Source organism: Copidosoma floridanum, unplaced genomic scaffold, assembly GCF_036245765.1.
Source record: "Copidosoma floridanum isolate Cflo_tuat_1 unplaced genomic scaffold, Cflo_Japanese_pri ptg000006l, whole genome shotgun sequence".
In the NCBI taxonomy this organism is placed as follows: domain Eukaryota; kingdom Metazoa; phylum Arthropoda; class Insecta; order Hymenoptera; family Encyrtidae; genus Copidosoma; species Copidosoma floridanum.
Genome location: NW_028321883.1, coordinates 14,235,383 through 14,251,480, shown reverse-complemented (window position 1 = coordinate 14,251,480; position 16,098 = coordinate 14,235,383). Strand labels below are relative to the sequence as shown.

General features: G+C 31.5%; 1 protein-coding gene and 1 long non-coding RNA gene across 2 annotated transcripts; both read right to left on the bottom strand.

The window, feature by feature from the left end:
- Positions 1 to 4,156: 4,156 nt before the first annotated feature.
- On the bottom strand, positions 4,157 to 4,821 carry LOC111643349 (uncharacterized). Its single transcript, XR_016293713.1, has 3 exons — positions 4,761 to 4,821; positions 4,616 to 4,674; positions 4,157 to 4,420 (listed from the first exon to the last, which is right to left on the bottom strand). It is a non-coding gene; the product is annotated as an uncharacterized LOC111643349 (long non-coding RNA).
- Positions 4,822 to 14,524: 9,703 nt separating this feature from the next.
- LOC149375542 (uncharacterized) lies at positions 14,525 to 15,347 on the bottom strand. Its single transcript, XM_089598673.1, has 3 exons — positions 15,152 to 15,347; positions 15,001 to 15,060; positions 14,525 to 14,803 (listed from the first exon to the last, which is right to left on the bottom strand). The coding sequence occupies exons 1-3, from the start codon at positions 15,332 to 15,334 to the stop codon at positions 14,555 to 14,557; spliced, it is 492 nt and encodes a 163-aa protein (XP_089454799.1). The 5' UTR covers positions 15,335 to 15,347; the 3' UTR covers positions 14,525 to 14,554.
- Positions 15,348 to 16,098: the final 751 nt, after the last annotated feature.

The window sequence follows — 16,098 nt, the reverse complement described above, 5'->3', positions numbered from 1 at the left end:
AACGAAAGCTAATAAATTTTTAAAATTCATTGGTCTTCCTGGTCTCAATGATAAATCATTCAAGTGCCATGAAAGACTCGTAGGACCCGTGGTCGAGCAAGTAGCGAGGGAATCATGTGTACAGGCAGTCCTTGAAGAAAAAGAACTCACGGAGAAAAAAATCGACGAGTTGAAACTTTGTCTGTAAGTTTTAATAAAAAAAAAATGTAGTTATTCATAGTAACCTTTAGAGTGTTTTTTATGTATACAGTAAATTAGGGATAAGAAAGTGTTTTTTTTTTTTTTAATTATGTACACATTATGATTTTACAATATTCGATCTTTATACTATACATATTTGCAAATGAACTTAGAAACGGTCGTTATAGAAAAGTATTTACACAATCTATTTTATTATCTACATTTGTTTTTTATTTGATTTTTTTATCAATGAGCAGAAGCAATCATCATGTACTTAATTGATATATGTTTTTTTTTTTCATTGTACCTACACAATATTAATTTATTATTGTAACAGAAATAAGTAAATGATTTTTTAAAAGAAAAAAATTGTCTGAAAAGTTATTTCCTACCTTTTTTACGAATTTTCAGGCCGCCAGAACTTCAAGAAAATTTTCTTTCTTATACTACTACTGAAGAACCCCCCCGAAAAATCACTAGGCTGTTGGTAAGTTACGACATGGGTTGGAGTCAAAGATCTACAGGAAATAAATATGATAGCTTGAACGGGTTTGGTAGCATAATTGGCTACAACACTGGCAAAGTTCTCGATTTCTGCACTAAAAACAGGAAATGCCGCATTTGTGAAATTAATTTAAAAACGAAAACAAAGAAGGCCCACGACTGTCGATTGAATCACCATGGCACTGCCAAATCCATGGAGGCCGAAGGGGCAGTTGACTTGATCGTGAATAGCAAAATTCTTAAAGATTTGAACGCTCAAGTAGGAGTATTCATTGGAGACAATGACAGCTCCAGTATTCATGCTATACAGGAATTGGTTGATTATACGATAGTCAAGCAGTCCGACATCAATCATAGTAAGAAAGGAGTAGGCAATTTCTTATACAAGTTGAGAGACAATAAAAATATTGACGTTGATAAAGAGTTATCCCATGATATTATAGCTTACTTGAAGAACACTTTCGCAACAGTCATTAAAAAAAACAACAAACAAAAAATAGAGGAAGATTTGAAAAATTTAGCTTATCATGTTTTTGACATTCACGACAATTGTGGCAGTTATTGTAAATATGAAATTAAAAAAGAAAACTATGACAACAGTCGTCACATGACTAATGCAACTCTTTTCGAACACATGAGAAATTTTTTTTCTGATTTAGCTAGCAACGCGCATAAATTCGTTCTTGCTGGTTCATCACAAGCTAATAAAAGTTTAAATAATACCATGGCAAGTTATTGTCCGAAATCTTATTCATTTAGCACTAGTGAGTCTGCAGACTACAGGTATGCTTGTGCAGTAGCGCACAAAAATTTAGGCAGTGATTATATTTTAAAAGTATTTGAGAAATTGAATTTAACGAGTAGGAAGAAACTGGTTCACTATTGTAACTACGCCAAAAAGAAGGCAATCAAAAGACTGACAGTAGCGAGTATACACCTCATTTTAAGACTTTGAGAAAATTCAACAGTATTAAAAAAGAGCAACTACGAAATCAAAAAGAAAGGCAGGCAAAAGATACGTACAGTTCCAACATGACGTTGTTAGATATATCTGTTCAGCCTGAAAATCTAATTAAAGAAGTTGATTGTGATTTAATTTACAATACTAAAGATGTTGCATACATTTTTTTTGATATTGAAACGGGAGGGTTTTCTTTCGACAAAGATGTTCTTCAAGTCGCTTTGAAAAGCGAAAAAAGTTTTTTATCCGTGTATATTACACCATGTAAAAGTATAGATGCTAAGGCAAGTGCAGTCACAGGCTTGACAAAAAGTGGTAGGCAACTATTTTTACATGGTACACAAGTACCAACAGTTTCTCGGAGAGTTGCTGTTACTAAAATATTAGAATTTTTAAAGAGTTTCAATAAAAAAGTTGTTTTGATTGCACACAACTGCGATTTCGATTCCAACCGCTTCATTCGATTAGTTGAAAGTTCATCTATGTTACAGTCTTTCAAAGATATAATTCTTGGATTTGTCGATACATTGGCTTTGTTTCGAAAACAATTTCCAGATATTCAGTGTCATAAGTTATCATATCTCGGTAATAATTTATTGCAGCTGTCAACTGAAAATGCGCATGATGCTACAGTTGATATTGTTATTTTGGAAAAGTTGACAGCTCAGTATATTTGTTGGTCAGATATTTTGAATAGTACATTAACCGTTAATGACGTACTTCAAAAAATATACATGTCTACGAATGAAAAACAATTGAAACCAAGCTATGCGCCCATGAAATCTGTGATATCAGCTTCCCTTATAAAAAAACTAATTCAAAGTGGGATTGCATATAAAAACATAATTGATAAATATTTCGAAGGAACTGATAAATTACAGGAGCTATTGATGAGTGGGAGTAGTCCCTTGATAAAAAAACTCAGTATAGTGGATACCATTTCAGAATTTTGCCTTACTTTAGAAAATATCATCCAAGATAAAACATAAGTAAACTATCTATTTAATCAAAAGTTATATACTGCTAAGTAATGTTAAAACAGATCTCAAACTTAAAAAGACAATACAAAATACAACTGTGATGAATTAATACTAAGTCATTATTTTGTAAAGTAATAATTAATATAATTATTATAAAAGTATTGAATTTTCAGATTCAAATGTTGCAATGTATTAATAATTATAATATTTCCAATAAAAATTTTCAATTACAAAAGGAGTTTTTACTATTCATTACATTTCAAAGCGCGTGCCAAAAGCAGCGTTGCCAAGTCGTCTGCTGCGAGCACATTTTTTGCTGTTTTTTAATAGAAATTTGTGGTAGGGCTCTCTCAAACTTTGACAAAATATTATTTTGAAAATATTCTTTCATTTAAAAAAAAAAAAAAGCAAGTTTATTTAGCCGTTTTTTTTTATGTGAAATTTAAGTGATTTCTCCATAAGCCTACATGTTAAAATATTGTTTTTTCAGGTCAATATATCTTGAAAACGGTGTGGTTAAACCCTTCAAAAATTTAGCTGTAATTTGATACTATTATCCCAAACAACATATTGAAATTTCAAAAGTTTTCATCATAAAAAATTATCACTACCGAACCTCCTTAAATCACAATACAAATTGTTTTTGAAGATATTATTACAAATTTTGTAGGTATTAATGTACGGTATCCATAATTTAGGAATAACACAGATAATTTTTAATAAACGCAAGAAAACAAGCTTATAACAAAAAATGATAAAATTCTTTCATATCTTCTTCACGGATCATATTCCTGAAAAAGTCAGTATTTTTAAAAGAAATTACAAAAGTTTTTTTTTTTTAAGTATACGTTGACCAAACCAAAAGTACAAACTAAACTCAGCAAATAAACGTTATGAGACGGTTGTATTAACTATCTCAATAAAGATTTTCCCAGCTCTTTTATACACCAATACTATACAACATTGTGCACTAAAGGTTAAGGTACATTAAGTAAAATTAATGAACTAATAATTGCCAAACATAAGTAAAGACGTAAGTAACGTAATAATCACTTAACATAAAATCGAATTTTATGATTTTTTGATATTTTAAATATTTATTGCAAAACCAAGGTAATCGATAAAAAAAAAAAATTTTCTTTCCATACGACACTGTTACTTTTTATGCTATTTACTTGAGTAAAAGAATTCCTGTAGCCTCAAATAATTTTTCATTTACTAACACGTAAATCTACACTTTAAAGTAACAAATATTTGCTGCCCATCGTTACTTAAAAAGTTTACCAGTTTTCCTCTTTTTTATCACGAGTTAACATAAAATCAATTCATTTCAAGACAAAAAAGTTAATCTAGTTATTAGAAAAACATTCAAACTCTGTTTGGATTTGAAAGAAGTAGCGTATGATAACTTATAAATTGATTAACTGATTATTATCAGCTAAAAAGGAATTATACTGTAATGGGAATTTAAGTTTTAAAAAAAACTTTACATCGTACTATTTGTTTTAATTATCAGTACACCAAATAAAGTGTTAACATTCTTTCATTAATTCTCTTCTTGGATTTCCTTTTCTTCTTTGTTAAGTGATTTACCAGTTTCTTCGATGTTGCTAGAACTTTCATCGTCAACTGCCATTTTATTCTTAGGAACATACAAAGTGAAAGTTTTATCTGAACTTAACAATGCCTCGGCTTTTTCCAAATCGAATGAGTCGGAGAAATGGAACTTCTTGTACAAGCCCTTCTCGTGCTGTTCTTCTGGCATTGCCTCAACTATAATGTCCCTCCCTACAACCTACAAACAAATGAAATAAAGATTTATTGATAAATTTAATGCCTTGGGTTGGAAAAACTTGATGATTATTAATTCGGCTATTTTTCAGATATACTTGACATAATTAAGTATTAAACTTAGACGACACTTATTCTCCAAATTCTTTTATACCTAGTCTTTATTTAATGGAAAAATAAGAATAATGTAAGTACTCACTTTACAATAATTTTATCTGGGTTGAACTCCGGGCAGTCCAGTTTCGGCTCATAGGGGTCCTACGAAAATGTCATATTATAAATTATCGTTTAACTGTAAACAAACTACAACAATTAAATTCATTTTTTATCGAAGATTTATTAACCTGGTTGGTTACAGGATCATTACTAAGTTTGATATCCAAAAATACAGGCTGATTCGATGTGCTGCAGGACATACTAGATGGACTGCTTTCCACTTGAGGATACATATCCTCTCCCCCATCATACATGCGATCCCGATTTGCCTGACGTCTACTCTCCATATCTTCTAATATCTGTTTTTCTTCTTCGTCGTACATTTCTTCAAATACACTTACTTAAATTCGACAATTTCAATAAGATTTTGATCAGTGCCTCAATTCCTCGACAGAGCCTAAAAAGCAACTGACGTGGTAGCAGTGATCCTACGTTTCTACGTGCCTGTGCGTGCATTGCGTGTAACGTCATCGTTATTTAAATTTTTCTACTTTTGCTGTTGTCTTAAACTGCAAACTCTCATGCACGTCGATAGAATCCCAGCAAGTCGTCAGTGCTCTATGAATTCGAGAATTTCAATACATGTGCAAGGTAGTGCTGGGCGATATTTTTCGAAACACAAGAACATCGATACTTTTTATGTGAAATATCGATATTTTGTATCGATATTTTGTCACCGTAAATATCGTTGTATCGATACTACATGGCGCAGTATCACCAGTATAGTAAAAAAATACATTTTGATAATCATTTATCTTATTCTAACGCACTGAAAAAAATTGTGAATTCTGTAAGGGTATGCTCAAGGGATACAAACCACAAAGAGAGAAGCCCGCCATTAATGGAAAAAAATGATAATTTTTGGTCATTTCATGAAAATAAAGCGCAAACATTAAAAAATTCAAATGCCGTAGAGAACGAAAATGAATTACCTCAAGATCTACGGTACTATTTACATCAAGATGTTTTGGATATGACATCTAATCCTATTACGTTCTGGAACAATGACGGAAATACACCTTTATCTCAAGTGGCGAAAAAGTTTTTTTGCGTCTTAGCGACTTCCGTTTCCTGTGAGAGACTATTTTCTGAAACAGGAAATATTGTAACAGATAAACAAACGTGTTTAAGTGGTAGTCATTTACAAATGTTACTATTTTTACATTCATTATCACTTGACGATTGGAAAATTTAATTTTTTTTTTCAACTCGAACGAAATGACATAAATCTGTATAAAAGACGATGTTTTTTAACTAATTTTTTTAATATAAGATATTTATGTAAGATAAAAATAGAAAATACAATTGATTTTTTTAAATTTTTTATCAAATCCATTGGTATATAAAAGCTACCCTCTTTTCCCGGGTTATTGTTAATTGTAGTTCAAGAAAAACAAAACGCTTATGCTCAAAGTGTCGATATTGTCAATATCGATACTTTAAGCTCGATATTTTGTCGGTATCGATACTTTGCGCAATGATACGTATCGGTACTTTTCGGTAAAAAGGTGGTGAGTTAAAATATAGCTGTATTGTGTATTAATATACAAGCTTAATTTTCGTTTTGTGCGTTTTAATCTCGATTTTTCGACTGATCAATATGATCCTGTAACGTTAGTTTGTTAAGAATTCGTAATGTTAAAGAACCTTGTATTTCCACGTGTGACGTTTGATGATCGTTTCAAAAGGTGATAAATTTATTAAAATCTGTTACTTCCATGATACAAGTGCAATGCTAAAATTTAATTCTCATTTGTAACTCATAATTTCTGAAAATATGACATGAATCCATTGGCTGTTTAATGTGTCTCGTAGGGTTTAGGAAAGGAAAATAACTGTATACAACTATTTATCTAGTGTATAGGTTTAATCAAGCCAATGCCACTATGTTTTTTTCCTCATGTATTTTATCACATGGTACACAACAACAGGATATAAACAAAAATGTTAGTAAGCGAAAGTGTACTATATGTCTTATTTCAATCCATTGCATAATACACTTTTCTAGCTTTCAACTTTCAGCGCAATCGTAACTACAATATTGGTACTGTAAAAAGACAGTGCCGTGAACAAAAATGTAGTTACTACCAGTAACGTAAGCTCTGATGAAGCTTTGTAAGAATAATTTGAAGAAATTCCCTAGAATTTCTTTGCTATCCTATTCAGACCATATGGACCACAATATACTCATGGAACACACAGCAAAGTGGGCACGGCTTGACGAATTAAAAGTTATAGTTATATCAATTCCCATCAAAAAATAATTGTAACAATAGGTCTAAATAAACATAAATATTACAATACTGAAAATTAAAAAAAAACATGTACATTTATACCCCAGATATCTTGCATACCTTGTTGTTATCGCTCAGGTGTGTTTCATCGCTTTGTTTACTTAGGTAGTAGATTTATTTAAAAATGACGTCATATCTAGAGACTAAGGAAATATTAACTCCAAGAATAACACAGCTTTTTTTATCGTTGTCGAAGCTGAATAAATACGTGAAGAGAAGGTATATTTATAAATTATATAAACTTTATCTAAACGCGTCCCTATACGAAGCTGAGATTACCTATACCTATTCTAAACATTTCATACAAAGTATATTGCAATTAACTTGAGCAAACTTGTAAATCTCCAACCGATACCTACACTTTTTTACTTACTTACCGAATGACCAAGCAGTCTGAGGGAAACTTTGCAAGGGGTCATCACGAAAGACTCTCGCATACTTGAGAGAAAAAAAAAAAAAGATATAATTACAGAAAAAAAGGTAACAATTAGGGATATTAGGATACTTAAAAACCGTGGCAATAAGTATACGTGGAATTGAGTACTTATCGGAAAAGATGTTTTAAATTTTGTTACATGTTCTCTATGCGCATTGATATCTGGAGATGCATCATTATACAATAAAAGCTCTTAAAACAACGCTTTTTCTCTAAATACAAACAGACAATCAATAAAAGAGAACACTCTTCAACATAAACTCCCATTTTTTCCTGTGATATCGACTCGGATCGATAAAACACGTGGGCAATTGTTTTTTTGTGAAGCTCCACTACTACGCCCTCGATTTCTGATGACTAATTTCTAATTTCGATGCCCATCTTTTCGGGAGACCTGTAATCAGCACTAGGCAGTTAAGCTTAGGAAGACAACAGGACTTCTCCTAACTGTTCTGTGTGAATACTGCGGGTATTGAGGATGACGTTTCAATTTTTTCATCCTATTTTTGTACTATATACATACAAATAATATATTTAGTTATTAGTTTGGGGTCTGTATGTGTTTGGTTTATTTTTTTTTCATCGATCGAATGTATGCTTTTTCGTTCGTATAGAAAATTGTAAATTAGCTTTTCGTTAGTCCATGTATATTTTTCTGTTTAACGTTTATCTGGTGACAATTTTGTCGGAACGTGACACGTAGTTATTACTTCCCTAAATAAACATAAAAGTCAATATTCGAATGCATAGCGTTTTTGGCAGAAAGCTAAAGATAAACAATACTAAAAGTACAATTGTTTTTATGTGTATTTTTGTTAGTCAGTACGATCCACAAATGATTGCACCTACTTTTTGTAATTAGGAGTTTGACTGTGGACAGTACTTGAAAATATAACCCTTTACCATGAATTAACTATTAAAATAACAAACAAAATTAAAACCATTACCTCCACGAAATTGTACGTCTGTAGGTCAAAGTAACTTCATTAACAGTAAGCAAAGGATTCGGCATTATTTATTGCAAGAGAATCTCATCAGGATTATAGCTAGTAACAAAATTTGGTTTTAGCTGGCTTGAGATTTTTGAAATCACCATAAATATATAAATCGACTATTAAATAGTTTTTATTGATGTAATGACATAAAAATAATATTAAATTTTTATATCTCTAGGTTAGTTTCGTTAAGTCAATGGAACTCTATTTTTTTTCTTGTTTGTAATACTATCACAAAATAAGCAACAACAGTATGACAGTACAAAGACGCATAAATATACTGTTTGTAAAAAATAATTATTATATAATATTAATACTTTGCACTCTGTACTTGTCTAAACTTAAACCTTAAACATAAATGAGTGTTGGTTGAAGCTGTAAAAATATAGTTTATCGTTAAAAAATATATGAGTAAAAATCAATCAAATAGAGTCATCTCCTTGACTACCACCACGCCACGCCCATCTGGTACCGTAGTGGCTCGTTACACCAACCAATTGCAATAGTAAACGACACAACGTGTCTACACTAATAAAAATACATCTTTTTTCAACTTCTAGTTGCACTTAATTAGTTTTAATGATTGGATTAAGTAAGAGTAAGAGCAACCACTGAATTAGTATATAATATGAAATAAATGAAGTATTTATTCTAAGTGCTAGAGGTCAGAAAATGGATAGTTGCAACAAATCACCTGCTAAATAACTATTATCAATTCAACTTAACTGTCAACGAATATAAGTTCATAGTCAATCAAAATTCTCGAATTTTTATTAATAAATGATTTGCTAATCTTAAGTAGTCCTTTTTTAAGCTTATCAATAAAAAGTTTATGCCGCACATATGCATTACGTAACGTGCACAAGCTAAGTATATGTACTGCACGTATCCTGTAAGGGCCTGAGTGGTTATAAGAACTTTTTGTAGATTAAAACTAATTTTATTCTTTTTTAAGCTTTTCTTTTTTTCCAACTCAATATTTTTATACATAATTACAATTGAATTTGCTTATAAATTCATTTGCACTGATTTTATTTAGAGTTTGGGGTATTATTAGTAATTTATAAGGGAAATCAGAATTAAAGTGGACATGTAGACACAGTGGCATACATTTTAAGAAGCTTTCTGTAGAAAGGACGGGAATTTTTAAATGTATGTAATTTTGGATGAAGATGTTTCGAGTTTTTGAAAAATTGTTCTCGACTCTAAGAATTTAATTAGTTACTTTTAATGATAAATGCATTCTAAGGGAGAACTTTGTTTATCAAAACATCTAGCTTGTTGTTATAACTTTAAATTTAACATAAGAAATCCGTGTCTCTTTCAAATAATTTTAGTTTTATCATGTCAAAAATCAATTACATAAATAGTTTATTTTAACTCAATTTTTTTGCTATCATTTATTATTTATTTTGCAAAGTATTTTTTTCAATTATAAAGTCAGGCTTTGTTCAGTGCCTTTAAAAAATGTGAACACAATTATCGTGCAAAAAATATTACACAGAAAGTACCAAGAACAAAATTCACATTCAAATAACATACCTTTTGAATGAAAAATAGAACCTTTAAAAAAAAATACTGATCAGAGAAAATCAAGACTGAATCAAGCTGTTTGTGGCATGATTTGACAAAAAAAGTATCTTAGCGCTGCTCCTACACATATACAAGTATAGATACACACACGTGTGCACGTAAACACAAATAAACGGTTATACATGGAAAACCCTTAAAAGTATTACATAAATCGCAAATATCTTATTTCTGATTCTTATTATGACCTTTGAAAATGAAGTAAAGTATTTCCAAGAGAAAACATTTATTGTAATTTATAGTCACATTAGTGTTATCTAACATACATGTCTTTTTCCCAGTTATATGATTTTTTTTATTCACTTAAGGGATCACTTGATTCCAATGATTCCAAAATAATATACAATAGTATTATTATTCAAGTTTCGTCTCATCGAAGTAGCTCGAAGTAAAATTACTCTGCGCAAATTGCATCTTGTCTCCTTATTTTATGTTCTCATTTAAATTTCAACTATTACCTTGTTATGTTTGAAAATTATAATTGTCTAAAATTTAATCTAAGAAATTTCATATATAAGTGCACAATAAAGCATATTATTTATGCTCATGAATTAAAATACTGTAACGGTGGCACCCGAAACTCACTTACCATGGGTACATATTGAGTACAACAAAAATTCTTTATAAGCAGACACATCCTTTATCCTACTACTTGTGCAAATTGAAATTGCTATGGAGAATTAAAGCGGTTTGATGCAAGATAAAGCATGGTTATGTACGATTGTAAGAATCAATTGGACAAATTCGGAGAACTACTGAAAAAAAATTATAAAACCTTTCCAGAAGCTGATTTCTTTCTTGATTAAATGTCTGATTAGGTACCGTTGGTAACGAACATAAATATGTATTAAATAGATACTTTTTGTAACTGTACAAGTTGCTTTACGCAGAAAGGAAGACGAACACTTTTGAGAAAAGAGGTAATTAATTTGATTAAGCGAGGATTAAGTGGTAGTTTACAGTAAGGCTTCCGTCGCGAAAATGACATTTTTCCACTCCTTTGTTTTAAACTACAAAACAAGTTGCCATGGCAACGACTACTAAAAAATAAAATAATAGCGCTTAGGTTCGAATGTCTCGTGATGACCGTCCACGAGAAGGAAAGGAGCCTCCTCTTCACCCTTACCCCTGTCATTCCGAAAATTCACCGACAGAATACTTCTGTCGTGTCAAATCGGCCCTGAACGGCACCTCCTCCTACGTCGTCGGGCACGCAAACATCGACACAACGATCGTATCAACGACCGCTATAATTGAGACATTCGACGAAGCACCTTCTTTCACAAAAATAAACTAAACACTTTCTTATTGAAGAAAAGAAGAGGAAAAATTTATAGTTAGTTGCTTAGATTAGCCGACCCTGTCCCTGAGTTGATGGAATAAATATTTTCTTATTATTTATGTACATAATTCAAAATATATTGATAGCTAAGAAAATTTTCTAAGATGAAGCTGCTTCAATTAACTTAAGATGATGAACTACTATCAGTTCTTAAAAATATTATTTTTTTAATTCATAGTTATATATAACTCAGCTTCTCCAAGTTACCTAAACTGTTTTGATATGCTGATGAATTTCTGTAGCCTGTTATAATATGTCTACGGCCATACCTCAATTATATTTAAATATTTTAACCAGAACCAGTGCATTTTTTACTAAATTTACATTATTTTTCACATACAACATCTCAAATAAAATAAAAATAAAAAAAAATTATAAAATTGATTTTTTAATTGCTTAATAAATTTTATAACAAAAATTAAGCACTCCGGGAGTGCAGGCAGAAGTGAAAACTTGAACTTATGGCGCGTTGGGGACGTTTTTGGGTGAGCATTTTTAGGTGCGCTCGCGACATGAGAAATTGTACGTAAAAAATCAAGTTTATCAAAGCAATGTGGGCACTTTTTGAATGGACATGAAGAATAATAATATAGAAACTATATTCGAAGGAAGTGGTTTTATCTAATTCAGTAAATATTAGTAAATAGTAAATACAAAATTTATCAATTTTTTTAACACAATACATAGCAGCAACACAAGTCAAATGAAATATTTCAATAATTAAATTTTCCGTTTAATATTCATTTATAAAATGGATATAAAAAAACTCTCAATCTCGTCTGTCGCGAGGGCACGAACGAATGCCCATTCAAAGACTGCGTATCAGCGTTGGTCTGAGCAATATTCCACGCTCACAGTTCATACTTGATCGCACATAGCGCCACTGACTGGATCCCACCGAGAACTACTTCGTGCGAGAATTCGAATTAAAAATCGTATGATTTTTTCAACAGACAGTAGGCGCGGAAATTCAAATTCGAAAGAATTCTTGGTATACTATTTATGTATATAATCATACAATATTATCTAATATTTTTAGGCATTAAAGAGCCAATACATACAAAGATTTCTTTCGAATTTGAATTTCTGCGCCTACTGGCTCTGTTCGGAAATGATACGTTGGTTAAGTATTAGGTTGGTACCTACCCCCACCCTGGCTTAACTAACTGACCGTGCGTTCGCACATGTAAACAATAGTTAATCAGCTGGTCACATTTTGGCGCACTTTAAGCGCTTTTAAGGTTAAAGAGAGGACTTGAAAGCCTCAAAGTGCGCCAAAACGTGACCAGCTGATTAACTATTGTTTACATGTGCGAACGCACGGTCAGTTAGTTAACTCAGGGTGGGGGTAGGTACCAACCAAAAACTTAACCAACGTATCATTTCCGAACAGAGCCACTGTCTGCTGAAAATATCATACGATTTTGAATTTGAATTCTCGCGCCAAGTAGTTCGCAGTGAGATCCAGGCAGCGGTGCTATGTGCGATCAAGCATGAACTGTGAGCGTGGAATAATGCTTAGACGCTTAGACCAACGCTGCTGCGTATAGCGCTCTCGCATACCTATACACTCTAAGAATACATATAGGTATGTAATCTCGTCTGTCGCGTCGCGAGAGCACGAACGAATGTCCATGCAAAGAGCGCGTATAGTATACATATATTATAAGAATACACGCGGAGTATATCTGTGTAAAATCTCGTCTGTCGCGAGAACGGCTGAAAATGCTCACCCACAAAAGTGCCCAACGCGACAAAAGAAGTTTTCACTTCAAGAAATTGATCGAAAACGTCCATAAAGAAATAAGATGTAACAAAAAGACCATCAACCATTTTGACCTTATCCACACAATTCTTTTATCCAAATTTGAAAATGACAAAAAATAATTGCTGTTAACAATTTTATATTACAAATAAACAGTTTAATCAAAAAAAAAAATGATTCAGAACCTTGACAAGAAAATTAAATAAGTTAAGCATGAAATGTGCAAAGTTTTGTTAGTACACAGCAATGTAGTAAAGGCATAAAAAAATTTTGTGAATTCTCGCAACACAATCTTTAATTCACACCAAACGTCGAATATTGTTTTTTACAAGTCTTAAATTCTCAGTTTACGTATATCGACATTCTTAATATTATTTCATAAGGTAAAATACGCAAACAGTGCCCGAAAAAGTAAAGTCATAGTATAGATTGTTTTTGAAAATACTACTATAAATTTTATAGGTATTAATGTACGGCGTCCATATTTTAGGAAAAACACAGATCATTTGTAATAAAAGTAGAGACACGAGCTTACAACAAAAAAAATCATGAAGTTCTTTCAGATTCTCTCTTCAGATTATATTCCTAGATTGTAAGTATTTTACAAAAAATTACTACAATCCTTTTTTATACAGTATACATTAACCAATCTTACAGTACAAGCTACGCTCTAAAAGTGAAAGTTGTAAAGGGGTTTTATTAAACATCTCGATAAAGATTTTCCTGGCCCTTTTTTAAACTAACACTCCAAACAATTGTCTTCTAAAGATTGAAGTACATGAAGTAAAATTAACAAACTAATAAATACTAAACAAAAGCAAAGACACGGATAAAATGACGATCACGTAACAGAACATCGTTATTTCACGATTTTTTAAATCTTTTCATATTTTTATTGCAGAACCAGGTGATTGATAAAAAAATAAAATAATTGTCTTTCTGTCTGGCACTGTTACTTTCCGTGTTATTCACTACAGCAAAAAATTCTTGTACTCTTATGAAATATTTAATTTATTAACACATAAAACTACACTTTGAAGCAACGAATATTTGCTACTCATCGATACTTCTAAAGTTGAGCAGTTTTTTTCTTTTGATTATGTCATAAACTATTTAATTTAAATTGAATCTTGACAGTTTCAAACTTTTTTGTTAATAAAAACCTTTTTTTTACATGTATATTCATACAAAATTTTTTAATACCAATTTTCAATTAAAGTAAGAAATATCATAACTACTTTGATATTTTGTACGAGTTAACACAAAGTCAATTTATTGCTATACAAAAATTTAATCTATAGTCATTAGAAAAAACACAAGCTATCTATTTAAATTTGAAACCAATAGCATACGATAACTTGTACATTAATTAATTGATTTTTATCAGCTGAAAATGACTTATAATTCATTAGGTATTTAAGTTTTTAAAGACACTTTTCATTGTTCGAAAAATTTGTGTTTAATAATCAGTACATCGAATAATGTATTAACATCTTTTCATTAATTCTCTTTTTGGATTTCCTTTTCTTCTTTGTTGAATGATTTACCAGTTTCTTCGATGTTGCTAGAACTTTCGTTGTCAACTGCCATTTTATTCTTAGGAACATACAAAGTGAAAGTTTTATCTGAACTTAACAATGCCTCGGCTTTTTCCAAATCGAATGAGTCGGAGAAATGGAACTTCTTGTACAAGCCCTTCTCGTGCTGTTTTTCTGGTGGTGCCTCAACTATAATATCCCTACCAACAACCTACAAACAAATAAAATAAAGATTTATTGAGAGATTTAATGCTTTTGTGTTGAAAAAACCTAATGAATATTAGTTTAGCTATTTTTTTAGATACACTTCACACGATTAATTAATAAACTTGGATGACATTTATTCAACCATTTACATATACCAAGTGCTTATTGCATGAAAATAATAACGATTGAATAATTACTTACCTTAACAGTAATTTCATCTTGGTTGTACATCGTGCACTCCAGGTGGCACAAAAATTTCTCCTAGAAAAATTCCATTCTACAAATTTATATTTTACTGTAAATAAAGTACAAAATGAATTGCACTTATTATCAAAAATCATACTGTATTAACCTGGTTAGTTGAAGTACTTTTACAAAAGTCATTACTAAGTTTAATATCTAGAAATACAGGCTGACTCAATGTGCTGCAGGGAACATTAGAGGGACTGCTTTCACAATCATCGCAGGCTTGAAATGCCTCACCCTTTTTAAACCAACACGCACGTCGCTGTTGTAATTTCAAATGCTCATCCATTTCTTTTCTTGCCTTAATTACTTCTTCATCCATTTTTCAAATACACTTACTTTAATTCGGCAAATTGAATAAAATTTTGATCAGTGCCTCAATGCTTCAACAAAGCCCAAGGTGCAACTGACGTGGTTAGCAGCGATCCTACGTTTCTACGTGCCTGTACAGGCATTGCGTGTAACGTCATCGTTATTTAAATTTTCCCAATGAGCAGATGATAAAATTGGACTTCTGCGCATGTGTGGAAGACAAAAATACGTCCTAAACTGCAAACTTTCATGCACGTCAATAGAATCTCAGCAACCCGTGAGTACTTCAAGAATCTGAAAATGTAAGGGTGAACAATACAGACTCACTCTCTCCTTCTCTCTCTCAACTAGACGATCAAGGGACATAATGTATATTCCCTCCTGTCACACCAAATTATATCAGGACTCCTTTATCATCTCATCGTCCAAGCTAATAAACTCTCTTCCCACCCCCTCATTTGATAGCGATCACCTACACACTTACAAAAAACTTGTACTTCGCTCTCTTCTTCAACGTGAAACCAATCAAACTCTGCACCATCTACATAAAATTTAATAACAACTAGTAATAACTTCTAGTAGTAATCCACTTAAAGAGCCTTTGGTCGGTACATAGCAAACAATGTCATCATTACGCATCCAACACTCCACATTACACACTAGTTACTTTCATAACACCATAAATGTTAAACTAAACACATTCCTCTTTCATACAATAATTAATGTACACAACTGTATTCA

What these genes read in the sequence shown, in the direction of transcription:
- LOC149375542 (XM_089598673.1), bottom strand. Translation starts at nt 15,334, where the DNA reads ATGGATGAGCATTTGAAATTACAACAGCGACGTGCGTGTTGGTTTAAA. An exon ending in AAAGTACTTCAACTAACCAG is followed by an intron (nt 15,061 to 15,151) that starts GTTAATACAGTA and finishes GAATTTTTCTAG; the next exon opens with GAGAAATTTTTGTGCCACCT. An exon ending in AAGATGAAATTACTGTTAAG is followed by an intron (nt 14,804 to 15,000) that starts GTAAGTAATTAT and finishes ATTTGTTTGTAG; the next exon opens with GTTGTTGGTAGGGATATTAT.